The sequence below is a fragment of the Talpa occidentalis genome, unplaced genomic scaffold, assembly GCF_014898055.3.
Source record: "Talpa occidentalis isolate TD23 unplaced genomic scaffold, MPIMG_talOcc4v2.1 talOcc4.3, whole genome shotgun sequence".
Taxonomy (NCBI): domain Eukaryota; kingdom Metazoa; phylum Chordata; class Mammalia; order Eulipotyphla; family Talpidae; genus Talpa; species Talpa occidentalis.
The window spans coordinates 122,418,959-122,445,273 of NW_023603184.1; the positions used below are offsets into that span (position 1 = coordinate 122,418,959).

Consider the following 26,315-nt stretch of genomic DNA (forward strand, 5'->3'; position numbering starts at 1 on the left):
ACAATAATAATACTCATTTAAGAATTGTTATCATTAAAGATCTTGGTAATTATTATTAAGCCTGCACAACAGTCTAACAAGTCACACCATACCATCCTGGAACCACAATTGACTCAGTGTTCACTCTTAAGCAGCATTATTATCTATAGCAAATACACTATCCATGGTGTAGATTTATGGAAAATAGAAAATGGAGGGGGAGGGAGGAGAGATTGTTTCAGACAAAGAAAAGAATTTAGACTGGCCACATGGTGACTTATACAAATTTTTTTTATTGTGAACAATCTAGCATATCAAATGTTTATTTATCTATGCCCAGTTTATTCCCAAATACATGTGAGACATGTAATGAATAATATAAATCAGACTTCCTCCAAGTTATGTCTGTGGCCATTCACTTATGCAAGTTTTATTCTCTGAAAACCTACTGTGTGCCAGCTATCTTCGTGACTCGGGGGATATAAATGAGAACAAGTCCGATATAGTTCCTCCCTCAATGCAGTTGAAGGTGTTGTAAAATCTGTCTAAGCAAGCATAATGGCATTTTATAGGACCCATTCATGAGAGTCCTTACCAGCAGAGAATAGCCCCCATTTAGACCTTTTAACTCTTACATACTGGTATATGATCTTTGTCCAAGGAAGCAGGTTGGTTTCTCTTTCTAATGATTTAAGCGAACGCACACATAGAGCCATGCAGTCACTGGTGCCATAAGCTACTTCACCACTAATACCTGTGTGTACATAAGTTCGAATGCTGAAAATCCATGTGCAGTTCCTAATGTCAATATATGAGTGTCACACATCTAGGAATCACAGATAAGACCTTTAAATGAATCCAGTTGTTCCATAATCTATCATGCATCCATTACTTAGGAACTATAAACATTGTCTTAAGTCTATGGTCAACTGCAAAAACTTAAGACCCTACCAATTGTTTTAAATAATATTAATAGCTCATGTGTTACATATAAAATACAACACAAAAGCACAAGGGTCTGGGCCATGAAGAGGTTATATGTTTTGAAAGTGCAAATTACTAAAATATTTCCTAAACATTTTAGTTCAGTGATTGAAGGAAGCAATTATATGATATGTTAACAATAACTTCTTATAGATACAAAGCCCTCATACTTCACAGGAATCACCTACTTTGAAAAAAAAGATATTTAAGGAAAAAAGACTTTGAGATTCTTTATAAAACAAAAGTAATCAGAAGTGTGTGATAACAGATTTGTCTGAAACACATATACATAAAATACCAAAGAATATCATACATTGTTTATATTTAACCCCTAGAAAATTTGATTTTACTAGAATTTAATTGACCAAAACAAACATGAATTTTTTACAACAAAATACTTGCTTTACAAAAGAAAAGGAAGAAATAAAAACAGTAGCAAACACTAGTAAAATGAGAAATTTAAATTAGAGAAAAAAGTACAATGTAAGTTCAGTAGGGAGAAAAAGAAAACGAAGGCACAATTTTGTAAAACCTTTAAAAACAGGAAATCCCTAAAGAAAACCATAAAGGGGGGCCTCCCTGGTGGCGCAGCGGTTGAGCGCTGGGTTGCGAACCTGCCCGCAGCCTCCGCGGCGCCGGTTCGATCCCCGGCTGCTCCCCAGCCACCGGAGGAGGGTCCCACATGGCTCGCAGACCTCTCCTGCGGCCCGCTGCTCCCCTCAGCAGTGGACTTCGGTCCTTCTGCCTGCTCTGCTCCCCGCTCTGGCTCACTGTACCCAGTGCTTGTATAAACAAAAAACAAACAAACAAATAAATAAACATGCCTCTATTAAAAAAAAAAAAAATTTAAAAAAAAGAAAACCATAAAGGGGTTAGTAGAAATATATATCAAAAATTTTTTTTTAGTTAATTATCTATTTGGTCCCATCACTCTCTCCATACAAAAAGAAAGAAAAGAAAGAAAGAAAAAGTGAGACACTGGATGGAAAGATTAAGGGGAGTGTCTGGAAATACTTCAAAAAATAAATTAAGAATGAAAAGATCAGTTCCAATAAAAAAAAGTAAAGCTAAAGCAGGTTATCATAAAATATAGAAATGAATAAGAAGAAAAATAATCTTATTCTAGTTTTATATCCGATGTTTATTGCCATGATTTTGCCTTTTCCTGTAGCACAGACCCATTTCAGATGATCCAGAAAAGAACTTTGAACCTTTGAATTATAAGCCTCACTAAGCCTTTTATAATTGTGGGAGGTAAGCAGGTAGCTTAATCTAGCGGACAGGCCCACAGCCTTAGTCATTTGCTAAAAATTAAGAGATGTGCTGGCAATTGGTATAAATGGTGAATTTTGTTGTCACAGAGGCAAAATAAGTCTGGGACTCTCTCGCTAGAAAAATGCGTTTTCCCAACTGTCATTAAGTGATGATGCTCAAATTATCATTTTCGTTATGACATTATTTCTGAAGTGTGTATGGCTATGGAATTAATCTGCTTGTCACAACGACGGCCATGTGAGCCAGAGAGGAAGAATGAGGAGACAGTGAGATGTGGTGGTGACTCTGAGGCAGGCAACTTTTGGGTGATTTATTTGACCTCTCTGATACACAAATTCCTCCCAGCTGTAACGCAAATTATAATATCTACATCACTAGAGTTGTCTTGAGGATTAAACAATGTAATATATCTAAGTTGTCTAACAGCCCTCACACAATGAAACTTGTGTTTCTTTTTTCATAATCAATATTAATAACACTTTACAGAGCAAAAAATGAGATCAGTATTTTTTCAAGGTCTTTAATCAATACTCATGATACTTATAAAAACCATCTTTTTAAAGAAAAATGATACTGATAATGATTGAGCAGACTAATGAAGATGCAAACAAAAATGGCTTAAAATATGTGATGTGCCCCCGTAGCAAAAAGGTGAATGTTCAAAGCACCTTTCTTCACATTCTAAAACTGCCTACTCCACTCTGTGGCCACTGGTCACAGGAGGAACTAAGCACCTGAAATGTGGTTAGTCCTAAATGAGATGTGCTGTCAGTATAAAATACACCCTCGATTGCAATGATTTAATACCAAAAGAGAAATAAAAACAAGAATGCCATGAATAATTTGTTTAAACTAAAAGCATGTAGAAATAATATTTTGGCTATAAGTTAAATAACCTATATAATTAAAAATAATTTCACCTATTTCTGTACCTTTTTTTAACAATTCACATAATTTTTATTAAAGCACATTATTATAATTGTTCTATCTTATTATTAATCTTCTGTTAATTAATAACTTGTTTATAAATGTTAGTTTATAAATTTAACTTTATCATAAGTATGGACATATAAGAAAAAACATAGTATAATGGATTGGTTTCTACTTAGGGTTCCAGGCATCTGCTTGGGAACTTGAAATACATCCCTTGTGGACAGGAAGACTTAAGACTGTACTTTCTTTTTTAATTTTTTAATTTTATATATTTTTTACATCATTTTCCATTTTTGCACAATGTATGCATTTTCATCTTGATTGTAGTCCCCATACAATTCCCACCACTCTTGCTTTGATCCTACTCCCTTCTCCCCCTTGTCCCCCCACCCCCATAGTGTGTCTCTCTGGTTCATAGCTGCTTGTTGATTTTGATTTTTACTTTATTATAATTAGTCTTTTTCCTAGTCCCTTATTTAGGTTTTCTAAATTCCTGCTATAAGTGAGACCATCCGGAATTTTTCTTTTTCTTTCTGGCTTATTTTACTGATACGCAATGGAATATTACTCAGCAATCAAAAAAGACAAAGTCATGTAATTTGCAGCAACATGGATGGAGCTGGAAGGGATCATGCTCAGGGACCTTTTTTTTTTTTTTTGTAATGATGCTGCCAGGCAATTTTAAATTGCACACGTGGCCAGCATTACATTTCTATCAGACAGCGCAGCCCTAAACAATCTGCCAAACACCAACACATACAATGGTTTTTCAAACACAATATAAATTCATCACAGACTGATAATGAGGACAATGGTGCCATTGTCTTGAGATGCCCCTCAGTTATCTTTCCTCTGTGTTCCAGGTCTTAGGAGACCTGTGGACAGATGTACTCTTGGTTAAATTCCAAAATTTAATGCGATATCTTCTCTGCATTGTCAAGCAAATTGTAGGCTGCTGTTTTATTCCTATCTAATTCCAACTTCTTTAAAAGAGTGAGACTTTATTTCTCTTCCCTCTGTTGTGAAGCTGCACTGGCATAAGGTGATGGGAGAATCAGGTATTCTGTGCTCTGGATGTCTATTCTCAACAACGAAGGTCCAGTGGCAGGGGGTCTAGATGACAGAACCCCACTGCATACAGGACAGCTGGGATGCAAAAAAAATCCCATTTGGATATTGCCTCCTAGCTCATCCTGTACCACACATACATGTTTTTTTCTCCCCACATTTACCCTGTGAGAGGGTTATTATTATTCTCATGTAATAAACGAGGAAGTGAAACTGGAAAAATAAGTAACATGCCCAAAGAAACCTCACAAGTCAAAAATGGAGCAATTCAGTAGCCAACTCTAAATACCAACCTTTCTTGGAGGTTGAAAGTCATATTCAAAAACCCACACCCACAGAAATATAAAGGTGTGGCCTTTCAGCGCAGAACCTCTACCACTTGCTATGTCCAGTGGTGATCTGCATTCCTTGTAAGTGAATTCTCTCTTTAGCAGGTTACCACACATCAGGCACTGTGCTTGGCACAGAGGAACCAAGAATATCCCTGCCCTTGATCATACACAAAGCAAATTTTGAATAAATCATTCACACCCTTAAGTAGTTGAGTGTGGGCTTCAGCCTCCTCCCCAATCCCTCTGTCTTCTTGATCCACCTTCATTTTTGGACCTGCCTCTTGGATGACAAGAGCAGCCTGAGAAAATAGGCCAGACTTTCTCTTCCTTCCAAAAGCCCATCTGTTTCCAGAAAGAAGACAGCGGCAGGGCCCACTCCCTTCCCTGAGGTTGCAGTATACTGCCTGAGATAGTCTCCGGTCCCAGGTCTAATTGAAGATTAAGAAGGTTTTAGGGCAGAGCCTCTCATACCTGCTCCTTGGATAAAAAGGAGTAAAGCACCACACTCAGTCACTATTGCAATCAGTAAATCACAGCACCCCTGGAACACTGAAACAAAGTACCACATAAATAAAACATGGTCTTCCCAAGGACTGGGAGAGAAAGGAGTGAGGGGAGTGGCCACTATATTTTATTACAAATTTACAAGAAAACAAAACAATCATTTACTTGCTCTATAACTTCAGAGTCTCCTTCTCTGCTTTCTCCTTGCCTCTTTCTCACACTCACTTGCATATACACACACACACACACACACACACACACACACACGGACAAGACAAGTAACTTGACTAGATTACCTCTAGCCCTTCTTGCTACCCTAAACAACTACGATAAATTTGAGTGCCCAGAATTGCAAACAGAAACAAAAAGAAAGAATAGGGCATCCCTCACCTCCTTCTCGAGGTCCCATGTGAAATTTCAAAAGGGATCAAGTGTGTCTTTCTTGGCCCTGCTGTCCTCTCTGGGGCACCCAACCTCCTGAGCCAAGTAGCCAGAGGCTCTGCATTCCACCATTCCACTCTGGCCTCCCACTCCCCCAGGGGCTGAGCTAAAAGATTCCAAAGAGATTAATAGATAAAAAGAGGCTACACTTTGCTATTTGAATGGTTTAGGAGTACCTTAATCTCCTTAAATATATTTTCAATGTAAAAGAAAAATTTGTATCCCACATTAACTTCTGCTGGAAAGAACTTCAGGTAGTACAATAAAGAAAGATGTTTTACCAATCTTGGGGTGGGAGTGACAGCATAAACATTTGGGGGCTAGGGAGCCACACACAGGTGGCTCAGAGATCCTCTAGGCTCCCTGAAAATGCTGTTTTTCAAAGTTCTTCCTTGTTTTTGCTTGTGAACTACAGCTTCTCAGAGATTAATTCATTTTGTTGTTGTTGGTTTTGTTTTTATTCATACTGAAGAAGAAGCAGGAGTTGAGAGAGAGATGAGACAGCTTCAAGTCTGAGGACATTCACAGATAGAGGGCTCCAATTAATCCAACAATTATAGGGAAGGCAAAATTTGCTTAAAAATTATTCTAAGGAGAAACTGAGTCATATATGCAAAAATTCAATTTCATGTTGATCCATGACCTAGTTGTTGGTAACTCAGGATTAAATATCCAAAGTAAGTTTTAACAATAATGCTCCTTGATACATCTACCTCTCAGGGAGGAAGGAGGGGGAGATTATCAAAAATATTTTATTCTTAGAATTCCCTCTAGTAAAACCAGACATAACTTTGCAGCCCCTGACGCAGATCTTAATTTAGAAAGATAAAAGTAGACCAGGATAGGCACAGACAAAGGGGTGAACACTGATTCTCACTATTACCCTTAAGGCTCAAATGGAGCTTAGCGGTAGGGGAGGGAGGTGGGTTCTGGTCTCCCAGCTCTGTTTCCAGTCCTGTTCCCACACCAAAAGATCACAATTCAACCTGATCAGAAGTCAGGTCTGAAGAGTAAAAGATAAGCTCCAGGTTTATCAATACTCTTCAACCACAGAAATGTGGTGACATGATCAAGCTGCACTGAGAGTTTGTAAAGCAGGATTTCATAGGCATGCACAGGAGGCACAATGCAAAGGAGCTACTCATCTCAACAAAAAAGCCTGAGCTATACATCTCTACAACTGGGAGCCTGACCACAGCAAGCCTGACCCAAAGAACTAAATTCCTGATGCCAGGAAAGTCCAGTAGAGTAGATACATCTTCATTCTCCCAATCTCCTTCCTACCCAAACAGTAGACCCAAAATAAGTGTTGGTTCAGTTTAACCAAGTGCTCACTGCAGTTAGACATTAATGACCACCATTAACAAGCAGTGTCAGTTCTGGTTGTCTGTTTTTGTTTTTTTTTCCTGTAAATCCCCAGCTGCAGAACTCATCCACATCGCACTGGCCCTACTGCATTGCCTATAACATCAGCACCCAAGTGGATTCAGGAATTAACATCATATTTTCTGGAGAAATTGCACCAGACCACAGGCTGTGCAGGAACACAGCTGACCAAAATTGTTGCTTTATCATCACGAAGACACTGCAGTCCATCAGTGCATGACTCAAGTGTCCAGTTGCACAGTGCTCTGTGATTGTCTGCTACGGGGCTCAGGGGCCTTAGCGGCAGTCCTGCTAGCATCCTGTACTGAAGGATACTACATGTTGAGTGCATTTAATAACTACACAGAAATGAAAGGTTTACTGACCCCGAAATCAAAACATTTTTAAAAGGAAAAATGCAGAATATGCAGGTATGAGTATCTCAAAAAAATTCAAATATATGTCAACCCTTAATTCAAAACTTGAAACTCTAATATACATTAGAAATATATATGTTGATGAGTCTTGAGACTCAATGGCATGTTAAAATGACTTTCCCATTAATAGCAGGATTTTTGTCTTCCGTTAAATAAAATTTTATTCCGTAGGTTTCTGAAAGAGTAATTTTTTAAGTAGTATTTAAGTGAAGATGTGTATGCTGCTCCCCTCATTTTCATTAACCTCTCTGGGAAATCTATTTGCAACTCAGAGTCCCTTGAGTCAAAATGGAGTCAATAAAAATTGCCTTTCTACTAACATTTGCTTCATCATCTCGGGTTCTGAGCTCTGCCTAAATGCTATTTTATCTAATTTAACAATTAAAATAATAACCCTTGATTAATTTCTCCAGTGTAGTGTTAAGGAAAGGTTAACTGTACTGAGGTTCTCTAGCAAGGAATTAATAAAGGAATCAAGAGTTCGGCTCTCAATAAGACAAGACTACCCAGATTTCTGGTGGGAATATTTCATAGCACAAGTATGTTTTCTTTGGGGAGTTTAACTCACCAAAATTATTAAAAATTGAGATCAAACACTGGTGCAAGGCCCCAAAGGAAATCATACTAGAGTGGAGCGATTTTTATCAAATAAAAGCCTGCAAAGGTAAAGTATTTTTGGTGAAATAAAAGGCTTTCTCCCGTACCAAAGGAACTGTCTGTGTTTTAGGTTCAAACCATAAAATCTGTATGGATATTTAATAGGTGTGTAGAAAACATCACTGTGAAATGAATGCAGATTTCAAAAGGCTGAGCTTACACATGCAGGCAGCCATCACCATCCTTTCTCAACTACTAAAAGCTACTCTCACTCTGGTACCCAACAAGAGTCCCCACCAAGATCTAACAGCAACCAAGTCTTTGAAAGGGCTAAATAACATTCAGAGGACAGGAAAAAAAGGAGGAGAGAGCAAGCAAGAAAGTCAAAATCATAGTGTATATTATGCAGTTCCCTAAGGGGACACTGAGATCTCGGACTGCAATACATAGGATATTATTATTGTGACTGAGATGAACTTAATAAAACCCAGCACGCAGGCTGGGGAAACCAGGGTCCCTACTGATGGGCTACTTCCCAGACCAGATATTTTAAGTACATATGTACCTTTGTGATTTATAGCAATTGCTTAAACAAGAAAGAACAAAGCTAGCACAGTACTGTATTTTTACTCTATGATTTAAGGCAACCGCTTTATAATTTATAGAAGATCCAAAAGAAAATATTAATTTAATATTTTTAAAACCCTAAAAAAACCATTTAATCCACTGCATATGAACCCTCTGAAAATCTTATTTTAATCTTTAATGTTATCTAAAGGATACCACCCAGCCAAAGGAGGATGTTATTCTACTTTTAACTATTTTTGAGAAGTGTCACCAAAATGCAAAGTGATTTGTTTCCTGGGGAAAAAAAAAGTGACAAACCTTTATCCTAAGGAAAATGTAAGTTTCTACTTTTCTTAAAGCAAAAATCCCAGAAAGAGTACTGCATTATTTTAAATTTGGGGGAAATCAGATATGAAACATTTCAATCTCAAAAGGATTCCCTGGATTCTTAAATTCTTTAGCTCTAAAATAATTTCTGAACCACAAAATGAAGCATGTCATTATAGTTTCTCCCCCTCTCCCAAAAGGCCATAGTTTCAACATGGTTCTAATCTCACAAGTTCAACACAGAAAGATAAGTCAAGCCCTTGTTTTCAAACTCCAAAGGGATTCAAAGGAATCAAAGGGATTCCTTTGGGGTTAACATAGAGGTATAGGTTTAGGTTTGTGGGTGACCTCGGTGTCACCAAGGAGGCCTTGCCTGTCATGATGAGATCCATTTTATCTTAGCACCAAGGCTGCCCATGTGGAAATAAAGATGATAAAGGAAACTATACCTAATGTTCCCATGATTTTAAGTTCACGTCTTCACTTTGTTAACAGAGGTAGAACTGACAAACAGATACCTTTGCAAAGAACAACGTTGTGTCTGTTATATATGAGAGGCTGGGTGTGAGAAAGATCACTTCACTGAGTGATATATCAGAGGAAGAAAAGCGCTCCATCTCAGAAGCTTTTCTTGGTTAAAAAGGAACCTGTCTCCCTCAAACTCGCTTTCAAGCTATACATCAATCTTCAATATAATTATGTTTGACAGAATATAAGCTCTTGGCAGTTAACTTGTTTACAATAAATGCTTAGTTTGGGTACATGGACTGTATTTCAGTCTTATAAATATCAAACACAAGCCTACAACAGTCCCATTATGGGACTGAGAATTATTTTGCTATAAATCTTTTTATTGGGGGGCCAAGGGAATTACTTTGCAGCTTGTTTTCCACTAACCACTTGGAACAGTGTGAAAAGAGGTACATTTATACTCTGACCCTGTGCTAATTGGCATTCTATACATTTCCATGGTAGAATATATGCTATCAATGCTTAATGTGCAAGGCCGGCCCCCAGACAGTTTTGCCATGGAGGCAAAAACCACACTTGCAACAAAATGGTTCTCACTAAAGTAGAGCATTTTCCTACATTCTTTTTCTCCTCCAAGCCTCTTGGGAACTAATGACCATTTGTGACAGCATTGGCAGGCTTTTGATGGTAAACTCCAGTTTTGGGTGGTTTATAAGTTAGCTATAAAAAGTGTGCTTAAGGCTCAAACTTACTGTATGAATGAAACTGTAAATAGAGTTACTATTGTTGAATGTTACCTGGAGATTCATTTCAGAAGGAAAGAAATCAGGATCACCTTATTTATCCTGGTAAAGTGCCTTAGCTTAGGTCTTAAATGTGTAATAACTTCTCTTTCAGAGAACAATTTGTTCTTATATTTCCTCAATAATAAAGGGTGGTTGGTCTTCTAGCACCACATCTGCCAAACCTATATAATAAAATCTTGTCTATATGGAACTCACAGGCTGAAAGGTAGGCCAGACTTTAGGAATATTCTGACTTAGCCCCATTCTCATCCATATATCTTCAGTAACATTCTGAATAACTTGTTATTCACATGATGACAATGTATCATTGCAAGGTCTCCTCACTTGTTTCTTAATTTCACAAGTACCCTATAATCAGGTTCTATAAAAATTCAACTTTAACACAGTAGTAAGATATATAAAAAATCATTTTAAGAACCTTCCTTTAAGTATATTTTCCAAAATAACTTATACTGAGAAATTCAGTCCCTTTTTACTTAATAGCGAGATTCTAATTTCTTTCCTTCTAGTCAATGTTGAAATTACAGTTGACATATTTTTCATATCCCTCAGCTTCTATTAGACAAAGGAATTAATTTATTATTTTTTTTCAAAGGAACTAATTTATAAGTTTCAAGGTTCATCAAATATAATTTCATAAAATAAAATTTACCACACGACTTTTTAGTGGAAGAGGGGAAAAATATTTTCATTGCATTATCAGTTTTACAGATCTTTCTTGTTAATATCAAAAGCTCTAGTTTGCAAGGTGAACTAATGGAAAATTGTTAAATTCACCTACAATAATCACTTCTCTTTTTTTGAAATAATAAGCCCTTTAAAAACCTTGACTATTTAACTGTTACTTACTTGGGGTACGGGGAACATGGAGAAGGTGACTGTATGAAAAAAAAAATTACTATTTTTAATTGTACAACAAAAATTCCCTCCAAGGCACAAAGACATTATGCCAAGTTCCACCCAGAATTAATGTTTAGGTTTAAATTATAAACTCCAGAAAAAAACTGAACCACTAATAGACCCTTAAAGCTCGTGGCATTAGTCAACACTGTTAGGTTATGTAAATGTTAAAACCAAAAAACCCTTTGCTAACAAAAGTATTTTAATGAAGGCACTATTAACTAGACTTTCTGAACCGAATTTTTTTTTTTAAGTCTTTTGAGTTGTTTGATATAAATTCCACTCTGACGGGGATTATGCTGGGGATCGTTCTGGGATTATGAGACCTCCACTGGGAAGGGTTTATAGTCTATCTTATTCCTTTCATTTTGCCACCCTCAGAAAGGTTTTTAAATATTGAACCCAAGAAAACTATTAGCTACAGATCAAAGACATATTCTTCTAAAACTCTCTCAACTGAGCTCAACCTTGGGGTCCAGCTACCCCGATGACCAACATTATTTGCAGTTTTAGTATCCCCATATTGAGCTGGGGTTAACATCACTGTCTGGGATAACTCCACTGTCAACACCCAAGTTTCCAGGAGCTTGTAAGAAGTACAACCCAGACTGAAAGCTGGCCACTGATTTTGGCTGCTGCTGGCTGATTCGCTCCACACTGCTGAAAGCTCCACTCTGAGGAATAACAACTGGAGGCTTACCAATGTCAAGGATTATCCATTTAATGGTTCCAATGATATGGAGGTCAAAGCCCATGCCTCTCTGGGGACAGGTTTGTCACTTAAATGAATGAAGGGTGTGCAATATCTTCATGGACCCCTCTTGTGGGTCCACCCACAACCCACATGCACTAAGAAGGCTATGCATTCTTCATCTTCAGCTCTCCCTCCCCTTTAGCTTGGCCAGGACTGCCAGAGGAGGATCAGCAGACTCAGAGACCACACCAAACCCTTCCTTGGCAGGGCTTTGTAACAAGAGGAGCACTCATTATTTTTGACTTCCATTTACACAGGTGGGGAAAAAAAAAAAAAAAAAGGAGGGCGTTATACCTCAGATAGCTGTAAGAAAATGATTTCCCTTCTCAAACTGTATATGAAGGCAAATCAAGGAATACTTTTGATGTCTCTGAAGAAAACATCTCCCAGGGGTTCCTTTCTGAACTTCCCAGGGAAGAGCAAAATCTAAATGGTCCCTCTCCAAAACAGATTTTAGCTAATAAACAAGAGAAAGTAAGTGAAAGGCACTTCAGTTATTCTGTATCGTCTCTAAGACTAAAAATTTGTACATTGTGTGACAGGTCCACCTCATTTTTCTTAATGATGTTTTTATTATTCTTTCACTCAATTAAAGCAGAAATGGATATTGCATCTTCTGACTGTATAATTGTTATTGTAATCTGTTTTCGATCACTGCTTGGGAAATGGGTTCAAAACAACATAAACTCTCCACTGCCTCAGAAGGCAAGTCATTTTCTTTTACTACGACACTTAAAGAGACATTTATCATGCTGCTCTGTTAGCATCTCTGGATTATGACAAAAGGAAGTTCTGGTTCTGTTAACCAAAATAATAATAATAATAATGTTTAAAAATAATAATATTTCAAAAACATTGCTATTTTAAGAGTTTTGATATGAAAGCATGTTCTTAATAAGCAACAAATTTTGCCTTCCCTTATATGTATAAATAATTGGAACAACTGCAATAAAAATGCAATTTAAATATAGGAAATAATTGGAAATTTGAAAAATTTGGTTATTTTTAACTCTATTTCTTTGGTCATTTCCCAGGAATTTCAAGCATAATAACATCTCTTTGCAGAAAAAAATTTTTTTTTCTTGTGTGAAAAAGAATGCAATCAAATTTGATTATAAGACAACTGATACATATACTTTCCAGTCAAATACATAAACAAGAAAAAAAAATTTTAAACATAAAGATATCTATTTGTAATGTGATGAAATTCAAATGATTTCTATTAAAAAAAAAAAAAAACATACACACAAAATCACCTCCTAGTTCTTACTGGGCTAGACAATATTTCTCCTAACTTGGGACTCATTAATTTTTTAAAAATCTGTGCAAGTCTTCAACAAAACAAAGAAAGTCACTGAGTCACTGCCCATATATTTCAGTAACTCTGCAACCATCAGTGGGCACCAGTTACTCTAGTGTGATAAGCATCTTTTTCATAAATAGTAGCTTGCCCTGATTCCCTCTAACTTTTTGATTGTTGTTGTTACATTAAGCTACAGTTTAATAACCCACTGTGCTAAAATAAAAGTCCATACCAATGATAAGACAAAGTAAGAGCAGACTAAATTTGCCTTCAACATTAGCAAATAGCAATAGCACCGAGGAAAACTAAAATTAAAATGCACTTCCCCAGAGTTTTACTGTACTAGTCTGTCATAACCATAAAGAATACTTTTATTACGATATAAGATGGTCATAATTTGCTAATAACTTTAATGTAAGCTTCAAATTCTTGAAATTTCCACTAATGTTTTTCTTCACTTTAAGCATCTGTGAAACTAGTAACTATAATATTCACTAGCTTATTTTTAAGTTTTAAAAGTACACACATCAAATAAAAAAGAAAACTATATACTCCATAAAACCAAACTGTTATAATTATATATCTAAGGCACATTTGCTCTATTTTAGGTCACTTTTACCTAGTTTGAAAAACTGAAATAAGTAAAACTTTGTAACTGAGAAGCAAAAGACAAGTTGTAGAAGACAATTTCTGATGCAGCCTTTCACTGCCACTTAATTATACCGATTTTATCACAATTTTCAAATCACTGCTATTAAATGGCAAAACAATTCTGTTAATTGAAAACAAAGAAAATTATATAGACTTACATGACTTTGAAACTCTATCATGGAACATTTTTACATCAATACTGTGCAGCAGGACGTGTTTGTGGGGCTTGTTCCACGTCAAAGAAAATAAATAAATGTTGGGTTGATCACTGATAATAAGGGAACCAATGTAACATCAGAAAACGGAAACACTATAGAGGCTACATCTGTGCTCCTTTTTAAATCTGTTAGTCCTCAACCAGCTTTTGTTCTAACTCACATCTCAATTCCACTCAGGGCCATCTACTTTGACTTTGAAAATATCTATCACATTACCCATAAGTAATAGGATGAGGAATCCTTCGTATGTAAAAATCCTTTTTTTTAACTGGCAACATAGACATTTTCAAACCTACATTGCACTTCAAAATAAAAGGAAGTCACAGCTCTCCTTACTGGAACCCTAAATTAATGCTGGAGAACACTGGTGATTGGGAGTGAGAAAGACTCCATACAATTAGTCAACAGAGGGAAATCACTCCCTTTAAAATTGCTATAAAGAATGGAAACTAAAAGGCAAACTTCTTCATTTTTTGAGCTAAGCATAAAGGTACCCTACTTGAAACCATTTTCAGTTATTTCTTTAAAAAATAATGAGTTAAAATGCGTGGGTTAGATCCAACATTTCACTGCTGTTCATACTCTTGGGGAGTAGGGGGGAGGGGAAACTTGCTGCCAAAGCTTCTGAAAAGAGAGTTTGGGCTGCTAATTTTCCGTTCACAAAATCTAAATTCCCCTTATGCATCTCACACAACCCATGAAATAATATGAAACAGTATTATATCACTGCAAATTGAGACATTTTTATCAAAATAAAGAGTGATGATGCCAACATTTCATTTGTCATTTCCCACTTGTCACTTTTCACTGACAAACTGTTACACATACAACTTTTGTCAAATGCTCCATCTTTAAATATGTTCCAAAATGCCATTGTATCTCAGCGTTCGTGTAAGGATGGTAGTAAAAACGACATGTTACCACACATTAATTATACAGGTTTAAAAAAAGAATCCACTTATTAGATAAAAGAATATAATTTTCACTTATTTTACATGACTAGGGAAGACTGTTTGGCTTCCTGAACTAACTAACTATGTACATATTCTATGCATCTAATATGATATTATTAGCTATATGAAACTTTTTAATGGTGAGAAATTGGGTCATTTTCACAACAGAAATCCAAAAACCCTAGAAGACCAAAGAAAATGATACAATTCTGTTATCAATCTGGCCCTATTCATTTAACGTCTTTTGATCTGTATACACGTAAAACTATTCTGATTTTTTTTAAAAGAATAAGGGTTTTAAATGCTCAAAGACTACCAAACTTCACTGCTTATCAGATACACCTTGTCAGACATACCAAATGATTACTGTGCCTTGCCTGCGATAAAAGCTGATTTCCATATTCTTAAAATAATTCAAATTCATTCTTAGATATCTAATAAATGATGATTTGCCTGTTTCCCTCCCTCAGAAATATATCTTTTATACTTAATTTATATGATGTATTAATATGTAATGCTATGGAAATATATATATGAAGAATTAACAGAATATCTGGAAGTGCAGATTAATTCTGCTGGTGACAACCCCCTGGGAAAGGATGATATTACTCATTTTCTGCAGGGGTTTAAAAAAGGATGCCTTAAGGGACAACTGTGTAGCTCTAACATACATACACACACACACACACACACACACACACTCACTTCACTGCAGATGATCTTGAATATATAATGGTCAGTGGGTTTCTGCTGATGGGACACAAGGCTTCCAAAATTACTCACAACATCAAATTATGCTCAGGACTTTGAGGGGTGGATACCCTATGTTCTATTTAATGTGTATGTTTCATTGCATATATTTTTTAACCAAGTATATCTTTATTTTAATAACAGACCAAGGACTAAAAACACTTCAGAGAAGGGCTATTTTTCTACCTCAGCAAAACTACAGAGGACACGCTAAATTGTTGGATGACCCCAAAAACCTAAGTTCATTCTATTTAAAAGATTTTAAAACCTTTGTATAAAAAGTAGAGTAAGAGGAAAATACAATCTTTTCTCATCTGAATAACACGTGTCCTGCCTTCAAGCATAATGGTGTACATCCTAACTAAGATGAATGCAATGAGCTTTCTCCGTTTTGTCAATGTTGACAATACATTTCCAAATTTGTAAGTAGATTCTGTATTTCAATATATAAATAACTATGTTCTTTCATATCTGCACTCTTTTCTAAAAAGTAAAATGTTTCTCTATAACTACTAATATGGTGACTACACCTGACCCGAACTGCATTTCTTTTAATCGAAAAGGAAATGTTCCACATGCAGACAATTAAACTAACTGTAGTTGTAGACAATGTTTAGCTCTAAATGAGGCCCTGCCCAACAATTGTGATCACATTTGCTTCCCTATTTGAATACATCAGTGTGTGTTGCATAATGATTTCCCCCTTTGCAGTAAGACAGTTATGTACTTAAAAGTACAGGCTAGTAGCAAGAAGAATAGGTCCATATGGGGCCAACAAGTTACAAGATAACTCCAATAAATAATTCTTCAACAAAATTAAATTATCTTAAGAAACAATCCTTTTCCAAGAAAGCAATTTTTTTTCAAAAAAAGCAAATATCTCTAAAAGATATTTTCCTTGGTTTAAACATTTTCCCTAAAATCTAGGATATTTAACAACAAAAAATTATCAAAATTCATAAGAAAATTTAAAATATCAAAAAGATTTCTGATGTTTAATGCCTCCTATCAGCAAATACACCATCTGGTATACTCAAGCGCTGTTCATTCAGTTTAAATAAAGCTGTCTGAAAGTTCTTCTTTAAACCAAACAGTAAAAAATGAAAATGTTTGTGTTAACAATGAATGAGACACAATAATTTATTGCTATTAAAGCACAACTGGCCAGCGCCTTTCAGCAGTCCAGGAGGAAAGCAGAAAGCCTTGCTTTCTCTGAAATTTGATTGGCATCACTTTCGTTTCATGCTGTAGGTTGCGTGGCTGAAGCATTACATACAGCAGAACAATTTACTTAGGCTAATAGTGGTTCTGATTCTTATTTTTGTCATCCTTAATAATCTTTTCTTTTCTGTATCTTCAAATATATCTGTAAATTTTAATCAATGATTTCACAAATATAAATTTCCCCACCATTAATCATCCTTTTTCAAAATCCTTATGGAGTGAATTACTAGCTGAGAGGGGACGCCAATTCTAGTAAGTGAATGTTACCCAGCAGGGATATAAAGCTGTCAACACCACCGTGCTCTTGCTTGCTCTAAACTCTCTCCCAGCCTTCATATGTTTTTTAAAGAGATATTAGTCTTGTTTTTTTCTCCTGAGGACCTTCTATAAAAGCTGACTGTCATATACCTCTGAGCACTTATATTTTATTACACACATGTTTTAAAATGCACTGCTTAGATAAAAGCAGAAACATACTAGAAAGTGTTAGAAAGACAAAGCAAAACTGATCTAGTTTCTAATAGAGTCCTCTGAAGCTAACCACATTGTAAACAACGCACTAACTTTTAAGTCCTCTATTAAAAAGCAACCTTGAAGACTATGATAGCTTATCTATCACGTTGATGAGTGAAATCCAGTGAAATCTCTTTTATTTATGAACACTTAGTTCTCATGAAAAATCAGCAAACACTCTCTTCCTAAAAAAGCAGAATAACAACAGCAGCATTAACTATTGTAACCAATGCATTCAGAAGCATTTAGCCACCTCACTGTTTATCAAAAGCACTAAGATAAACTGACATTTTATTGGGCAACCAATTAACTTAATGATTTCCCCTATTTTTAGGAGGAAAGCTTTTAAGAAAGAGAATCACTAGAGATTAACAAATACTCTCCAAATGTTGAGCTCTATTTTTAAAACATTTTATTATAGCCATCTTTACAGCATTGACAAGACAGCAATATATCTAAAATAATACGCAGCTATAAATATTTTTGTCGTTGTCTGTACTTATTATATTGTTTTATTAAAAAGCTTACATAAGAAGACAGGACAACAGAAATGTAATCTATTTTATATTCACCCTATGTTCAAAAAGTGTCTTTTAATTATAAAAACTGCTCATTAGAAATATATTAAAAACATTTTTTAACTAGAATGTGCATTTTCAAAAAAGACTGTTTCTCTCCAACCTATACTTAATCTATAATTAAAAGTTACGAAAAAATAAATTGTTAACATTTCGGTGGACGTTTGAAAACGTCATAGACTTAAACCCACAAAATAACCATTAATATTCAATAGGGAAACTTCGTACTATCAAAATTTTACGTTCAAAATTGCCTTATTTTAAAGCTTTCTAAATTAAAATCTTCCCCCAAATCTAGTATACTACATAGAATGAAATCTAACTTTCAAAAAGTCTTTAAAAATCTACCATATGTAAACTATCATAACCACTTTACTATTATAAATGGTATTTACTGAAACAAAATAATGTTATCTTTATTTTCAGTTTAGAAAGTAGTTAATAAAACCTTTGATATTACTAAATTAAGTTAAAGCTCAGAGAAAGTGACTATAGCAGCCTGTTGAAACAAATTCTCACTAAGACTTAATAAGTTAATATCAAATCCATTATAAGTGATCAAATGGGATTTATCGTCTCAAAAAATAATGAAAAGCAACTACTGCTGTATTATACTAACAGTATCCCTACTCAACAAAATGCAATTTCTTTCATTGTCCAATATAATACACAGAAGAAAAAAATTAGGGGAACACAAATGTCAACAATTATATTCTAAAAGGTTTAGCAACTTCTTTCAATTTGGTGAATTTTATCAGTACTTCAGAAACCAATGGAAATTTCAAGCCCAAGTGTTTTCCTTCTGCATAAGGCCATTTTAAGAATACATACCCTCCAAAGACTTCCAAAAGTTTTTCAACTGAACACAATTAGCATTCATCACATATCTCACATTTGGTCCACCATATTCACTATATATTTTTCTTTCTTGTATGTATATATACTAAAGGATGATGCAAAACCCAAAGTTATTGCTCCAGTATAAAGACAAAACACTAATAAACACCACTTTTAAAAAGTGGGTCACTGAACTGTCAAGTTTTTCCATTTGCTTCATTAAAGCATACCTTCAAGTGCCCAAAATGGAAGTTATATAAGCCACAACCTATAGCCAAACACTTTTTAAAAGATTTAAAAACTGCAAGAATGTTTCTCAACTGAGATAATTAATATAAGCAACTAAGGCAAACCATGCTAATTGTCTACCATGAAGAAACAATAATAGAAAAATAAGTAAAAATAAAAAAATGTGCTTTTATAAAACTTCTGTTTTTAACCCTTTCAAAGGAAGCGACCATTTAGAGTTAAGAATTTACTTCAAAATACATACAAATGGCTATTTAGAGCACAGAGATGGGAACTACTCACTAAGTTTTGCCAGGATTTTGTATCACTTAAGATAAATATGGACAGCTATATTAAGTAGATTACTATTGAAAATATTAGGGAAAAAACTTCTAGAAGCAAAAAAATTAAAGAAGTGATTTATCCTAAACACAAAGACTGCATGTCATATAAAACTGCATTTTATATTTAAAACAACAAAGTAAATGTTACACAAAAACCTCATACGAATTTAATAATGTTAAAATTTCTTGCCTATTTTTATTTCATGAAAGTGATTTACCTAAGCACTTTAAAAGATGTTCTTTAAATAATATTAAATTCCTGGGAAGAAAATCAGCCTGCAGCCAATAAGGCTACCCTGCTCTTCTTACCTGTTGTTCTATATTCACAACAAAATTACAAGTGCTTATAATTTCCAACTTGACAGACAATGGTAACATCAAAGACCTTAAGAGCCTTATAGATTCGTGGTGTTACTCTATTTCCCAACTGAACTATGCCAGGAAATGTCCTCGGTTGTTACTCATTTCTGTGGAAGCACCGTCCCAACTACCAAGTAACACCAACACCCCTGCTTCTATACTAGCCTGCCTGAGCTTTAATGACTAGTCCACAGAATCGAATGCACCTAAATTTCATCCCTACAACAGATACTCCGAGGCGAGGCAAAAGAGTTAAATCACTAAAAAGCTCTCTAGGAAAATCTAGAAACAGTTAGCTGGCTGTGACATAAACCTGCCAACACCTCAGCACACAGTGGCAAAGTGCCCAAAAAATGCCACCCTCTGGGTAAACCACTTTCTTGTTTAAACTCGAGATGAAGCTACCAGTTGCGGCTGAGAGGCGACGGGGGCATTATTTGGCAACCTGGAATTCACTTCCTGTAATTCTACACCACGACAGCGCCTAATCAACCTGAACCCTGACACCCGGGCCATTGTCACCAGGCCGCGGGGTGCGCGCGCCTCCCTGCCCGGGCTGTTACCTCCCACGGCCTTGGCCACGGCGCCGTTGGGCCTCCCGCGGGCTCCCATGGGGCTGCCGTTCTGCTCCAGCCGGGCCACCTTCACCGGGGGAGGCCCTTTGACATCGGGGCTGCCGCTCCGCCGGTCGGGGCTGTCCCGCAGACACGGGCTCTCGCTCCGCCGCTCCATGCTGCTCCGACTCGGAGACAAAGTTCCCACCGGCAGGTCGCAATAAAACGCACAGGGACCTAGGGAGGGGGTGGGGGGGTGGGGAGGGAGAGGGGGAAAAAAAAGAGGGAAAAGCGCTCACACACGTGATAGACGTTCAGGCCAGTGGCAGAGCGCGGCACCACTGCCACACAAACTTCCTCCCACGCTGCCCGAGGGGCCTGAGCCGAGAAGCTAGTCCTAACCTTACACGGGGCGGCCCGGAGGGAGCCCAGAGCTTGGGGTGCTGCGACTCTGACCTGTCACTGCTACCCAAGAATTAGCCTTCAGTGACGACGTCGCGGTCCGCACCCAGGGGTGCCCAGAAGCGTCCCATTCATTGAGACCGGTTAGCATAAACCGTCCCCGGGTGCTACAGCCTCGCCGTCTGGGGGTCAGGGCTGCGGAAGAAGTGAACTTCATAGAAAGGCGTCTCACCCACCGGAAGAGGGAGGAGGTGGGTGTACACAAGTCCACACGAATTCGAATTAACCACATGATGGATGCGCTGTGAAGGCACGGCAGGAGCCAAAGGCCTGGCAAAAGTCCACTTGAATCCCCGCTTTTTACTTTTCCCGAGTAGGTCTTGCACTGTGCGCACACTTAGCACAAAATCAACCCTAATTCCACATCAATAAGCATCCCAGACACAGGTGGAGGTGTTCAAGAGACCAGCCTCCCGAATCACCATCGCAAGGGCGGGAGCTACTAATCGTTCTTATTTTGGAACGTTCTTATCTTCATTCGATCCTAAGTGAGTTTTTTTAAGCTCTTCAGCATAAAACACACATACACACACACACACACACACACACACAAATAAAAAGCCTTTGAATTATTAGATGCAGGAGCAGCTTTCGTCCACCCCAATTTTTAAATCTCTCCAAAAAAGTTTCCCCCTGGGTCACTTGGCTGGCAGCGCGCTCCTCGCGGCACCCACAGCTCTCGCACGCCCTGGATTTTGGGGGAGCAGAGGCGAAGGGGGAAACACCTAAAGGAACGGCACTCGACGCCGCCACTGCCATCGGCGAGGAGCAGGAACCTGGCACGACAGAGAGCGCTGGGAATCCTCGCGGGCGCGCCGGCCGCGGAGAAGGCGCGTCGCCACGGCTTAGAGAGACAAGGTGGGGGCGGCAGAGGCGAGGTGAGAGGGAGACGTGAGGGATGCAGAGACTGGGCAGCCAGGCTGCGGGAGAAGATCCTGCCCGCGCTCCACTAGCTGCGCGGCCCGAGCCGGTGAGCGCCGCAGGGAGGAAACTTAGCGCCCCCCGGGGCTTCCCCAAACTCCCGAGGGCCGCGCGGGGAGCCGCTGCCCTGCGTACTTACTGCTCACGGTCTGTCTGTAACTTGGCTGGCTGGGGCTCTGTCCATGGAGCAAAAGTAGAGAATCCAGGGTGAAAAGTTTCTGGTGCTTTGCCTTGCAGTGTTCGCTTAAGTCTTCCTTTCTCTGTACTCCGTCCCCTCGCCTCTTCCCCAGGTCCTAACGTTTAAGGTCCTGGGTCAGGGTGTCTTCTAGAGCGGAGATGGTTGTTATGTTGATGATGACTTGGGGGGGGGGTGTAGGGGGAGGAGGAGGAGAGGCAAAGGAGGGCTCCACCAAAGGGGGACCCGAGCGAGCGGGGGAGGGGACGCGGAGGAGGGGAGGCGAGAGCAGGAGGCTGAAAAAGCCTTTTCACACCTCCGGGAAGAAGACCCGTTCTGGAGAGAAAGGGCTGCGAACTGGGAGACGGCGGAGGCGGGCCCGGGCTGCAGCCTCGCTCCGCCGCCGGCTCTCGAGGAGGCGCGGTCGGAGCTGCCGGGCTGGTGCCGCCGAGAGCCGGGAAGGCGCAGGGGCCCGCGACCGCGCGCGGGAGGCAACGCGGCGGCGGCCCGAGCTGTCACCTCCAGCCTCTCCCCCGCCGGCCGCCGCCACCAGCAGCCGGAGCCGGACTCACTGACAAGCCGCAGAGACACACTGAGAGGGAGATGATTATTAGTTGCGTTGAGTCATCAGGCAAAGTGAGTCCTTTTGGGTTGTCCTCGGTTTCCGATTTCGCCCCCTCCCCCTTTCCGTCCCCAGATCTAGCGCCTTCAAAATAATAATTTGGGGTGGGGGTAGGGGAAGTCTCTGGGTTATTTCGGGATGAGGGCTGGGGGGAAGAAATCTAAACCCCAGCCAGGCTGGTCCACCGCAGTCAAGGAGGAGAGTGGGGGGCGGGGAGGAGGGTTGGGGAGGTTGCGGGGGGAGGGGGGCCCCGCCTGGCAGGAAATTAAACATCAATCAATCAATCGCTGTGAGCCCGGCGACCCAACAGCCGCTGAGGAGGCAGAGGGACAGGCGAGGGGCGGGTGGGAGGCCGGGAGGAGGGAGGAGGAGGACGCGGAGAGCCGGAGATGGGCGCGCGGCGTGGCGAGGACCGCGCGCGCGGGGCGGCGGGGGACCGAGAGCGGAGCCCCGAGCGCCGCGCCAGGCGGCGGCCGCGGCCAGCGGGTGGGTACGCCCGGCGCAGGCGGGCGCCAGAGCCCGGGGTCCGGTCCTCCTCCTCGCGGCGGGTCCTGGGCGCGGCCGCCTGGCCCAGCCCCTAGGCGCACTCGTCTGGGCGCGGAGGCGGCGGCCGCGAGGCAAACGCTGGTGGCCGCGTCTCCCGGCGGAGGCGCAGGGCGAGGCGCAGGAGGCGGCGGCGGCTGCCTGGGCTCCCGGTGCTGCCAACAGCAGGGAGTAGTTTCGACTTTGGAGATAGGAGGGCTATCGCCTCCCCACCCACCGCCTCCGCCCACCACCCACCGCCTCCGCCCCTCCTAGCAACTTTTCGCGGCGCCCGTGAGCTCCCCCTCCGCGCGGAGCCGGCCGTCCGGGCCAGCCGCGCCGCCGCACGTGCGGAGCAGGCCGCCTCCCGCTCAGAGCCGGCGCGGCCGCGGGTCCAGAACAATAGCCCGGGTATCCCGACCGGCAGAAGCCCCGGCGCTGCCCGCCCGGCTGCGGGCGGCGCGGGAGAGGGGGCTGCGCGGGGCGCGCGGCATCCCCGCGCGACGTCCCTGCCGCGCCCGCGGCGCCGGCGACATCCCGAGCGGAGGTGCCCAGGCCGCCCGGAGGCCGTGGCGCGGGGGCGGCGAGAGCGGTAGGGCTGTCCTCCTCCGGCTGCGGGGCTGGGGCTCCCGGGACCCCCGCGGCTCGGCCCTGGGCTGCGGTCGGAGCCGTGCGGCGAGGACCTGGCCTCCCCGTCCCGGGGGAGGCCGCGCGGGGGCGTCCCCGGCGGGTCCAGGGAGGCGCAAACTGAGCCACAAACTTTTGCCGACTCCCGCGGCCGCAGCCGCCCGCAGCCTGGCTTCGGCCACGGTGCCTCCTTAAGGTGGCGCGGGCAGTCGCCGAGCCGGGCAGGCGCTGGCCGCGCTTTTGTCCCCTCGGTCCCGCTAGGGCGACGGGCCTCCTTAAATAAAAGCACGTGGGCAGGGGTCGCGGCCCCAGCGGGACGCTGGGGGCGCCGGCTGACACCCGCGGTCCGGAGCGCGGAAGCGAAAATGGGGACGCGTCTCCGCCCGCCTTGAGGCTGGCGAAGCCCACTTAGCGGGCTGCGTCTCCTGTCGCTCCCGCACACCTGGGTTCTCCTTTCCAGTCTCCCGAACCCCGCGGTTCCCCCACCGCGTCGCCGCTTGAGCCGCCGGTCCCCCTTAAGAAGCGTTGACTGTACGGCGGCGCCAGAGGGCCAAACTAAATTCGGTTTCGGGAAACGCGTTCGGGGGGCAATTCTCGAAATCGCAGTCGGGTGTGCAAACAGCGGGAAACCGGGTCACTTTAGCGCGCCCCGGGCTCGGCCGAAGACCACGCGCGCCGCACCCACTCTGTGGGCGGCATGCAGGAGGCCGTCCCCCCTAAAGCAGGGGACTGGAAAGTGGGGGAGCGTCTGGAAAAGCAAGGGTCCCAGAAGCGAAACGTGCCCTGGCCTAAGTCTCGGAGCCCAGAGAACCCCACACCCAAACGCCGCCCACCAGCTCCAGAGCCGCGGGAGGCGATCCGGGAGGAGTCGGAGGAGCCTAGTTGAGAAAGGAAACCCGCAAAATAGTCAATCTTATGGGAGCCACCGGGGCAGTTCTAGGCAGTGCTTGCTTTCCTGTTTTTTATTCCCTAAATCCTATCCCACCCACGTACACCTCCCCGAACGAACGGGTTACAGAAAATCCATAATTCGAAGTCGGTGAGAACAAAGTGGCTCAAGTAAATCAACTCGTGGTGGTAGCCAAAAGGCTTTTGGCTGCAAAGAAACAAACTGTAAGTTTGATCGACAAACTTTTATCTGTACTATCATGTCGGAATGGGAAGGGGGTGTTGCAAAAAACCAACTACCACTGTCAAAAAGTTTGAGCCCTTTTTCAAAAGTGAGAGGCGCATTTGTGATTAATATCTTAACGGTAATAATGCTGTTTCTTTCCTTACCTTGGTGTTGAACTGCAGAATCCTCCTCCGGATCAATGTCCAAGAACTTAGAAGAATTGGTGATATTAGGACTTCAGTACTTCTGGAAAAAAAAAAAATGCAAATGGGTTAGCCAGGATCTTTTCTGTCTGATTCGTCACTATTATTATATCTGATGATGCGAATGGTTGGAGCGATTCGATCTTAAGTCATTAATGAGCTATTTTATAAACGCCGCTGTCTGAAGATCTCCATTTACATTTTGCGAAGGATCACTTCGCTAACCTCACAGTCTTACGTCGACAGCATGATTATGGAACTTCAATTACACTCGTAAACAACACAGCCGTATTGTTAATCGGTTAATATTTTATAAAGTGTAAATATTTTATTATGTTTTGAAGGGAACTATTGATTTTAAATTATTAAACCCCTGAGAAGGGTGATTTAAATAAAATATACAATTAAGTACAATTAAATGTACATTATGGATAGTTTGTTTTCAAATTCTGAACCCCCCAAATTCATCAATTTCCGCTTTATTGTAGTTTTCTCTTGTTAGTTTTGAATAGTGTACAAATCTATCATTTGGGGCAAAAGAGTTGAAATTATTTAAAATTGTAATTAACAAAGAAGAAAATGTCAAATACTGTGAATCCTTACCAAAAATGTATTTTGAATGTAGATTTGTGTAGTAATGCATTTTGCAAATTCTTTTGATTCAAAAAAAGGAGAACTTTAGCAAGTTTTATGATACATGCCCGGTGTGCTTTTTTTCCTTGAGTTTTGTCCCTAATAAAGGCCTTTTCTGTTTCAAATTACATAAGCCTTTTAACATACAATTTTTGAATTGACCTTATTTCGATTGAAGTAAGCGATTATTTCCAGCATGTTTGATTTTAAATAACATTTAAAAGAAATTTTAAAGAACATTTTTACCTTTCGCTAGTACTTTCTACTTTTTAACACAGTAAATAAATATTGATGACTCAAAAGCTTTGTTTGGTTTCGTTTTATATTCCTCAAGTGGTTTACTTCCGAACATTTTTAAACAAAATCACACTAAAGTAAAGAATTGGTTTTAATTACGTTTTTTAAATAATATGATCCAAAGCGCTTTTTTTTTTTTTTTTTTTTGCGTATTCTGTGATAGTTTGCTTCGGTGCTCAAAACATACAGTTCACATTTGGGGGACATTTTTATCCCTCGGCTTGCTTCTCACTGACGTTTTTTTTGTGGGGAATCTACTCAGACTTTACCCCCCTTCCTCCCCCACTCCCAATTTTTTTCATATGTCATTTAGTCAAAGGTCGCCTGTCTTTCATAATCACACTGAGATTTGTTATTTTAAAAATCAACGGATCTTTATACTGTGGGCTTAAATATGCGTGTTTTTCTTATTTCCACGTTTTCCCCTTTTCTCCCTATCACTTGTAAGGCCTCTCTTCTCCTTTCCCTAGTGGCCTGCACTTTTAA

At 40.5% G+C, this 26,315-nt stretch overlaps 1 protein-coding gene across 2 annotated transcripts in view; it reads right to left on the reverse strand.

Annotated features, from left to right (window-relative positions):
- The window catches only part of SATB2 (SATB homeobox 2), a 176,703-nt gene extending 154,775 nt beyond the window's left edge, over positions 1–21,928 (reverse strand). The window contains exons 1-2 of one of the 2 annotated variants that reach the window (XM_037523776.2): positions 21,776–21,928; positions 20,263–20,490 (exon numbers count right to left, since the gene is read on the reverse strand). In XM_037523776.2, the coding sequence (XP_037379673.1) occupies positions 20,263–20,431 (169 nt within the window). In that variant the 5' untranslated portion in view covers positions 20,432–20,490; positions 21,776–21,928. Of the gene's footprint in view, positions 1–20,262; positions 20,491–21,775 lie in introns of those variants that run through there. The other variant, XM_037523775.2, reaches the window with a different exon arrangement.
- Positions 21,929–26,315: the final 4,387 nt, after the last annotated feature.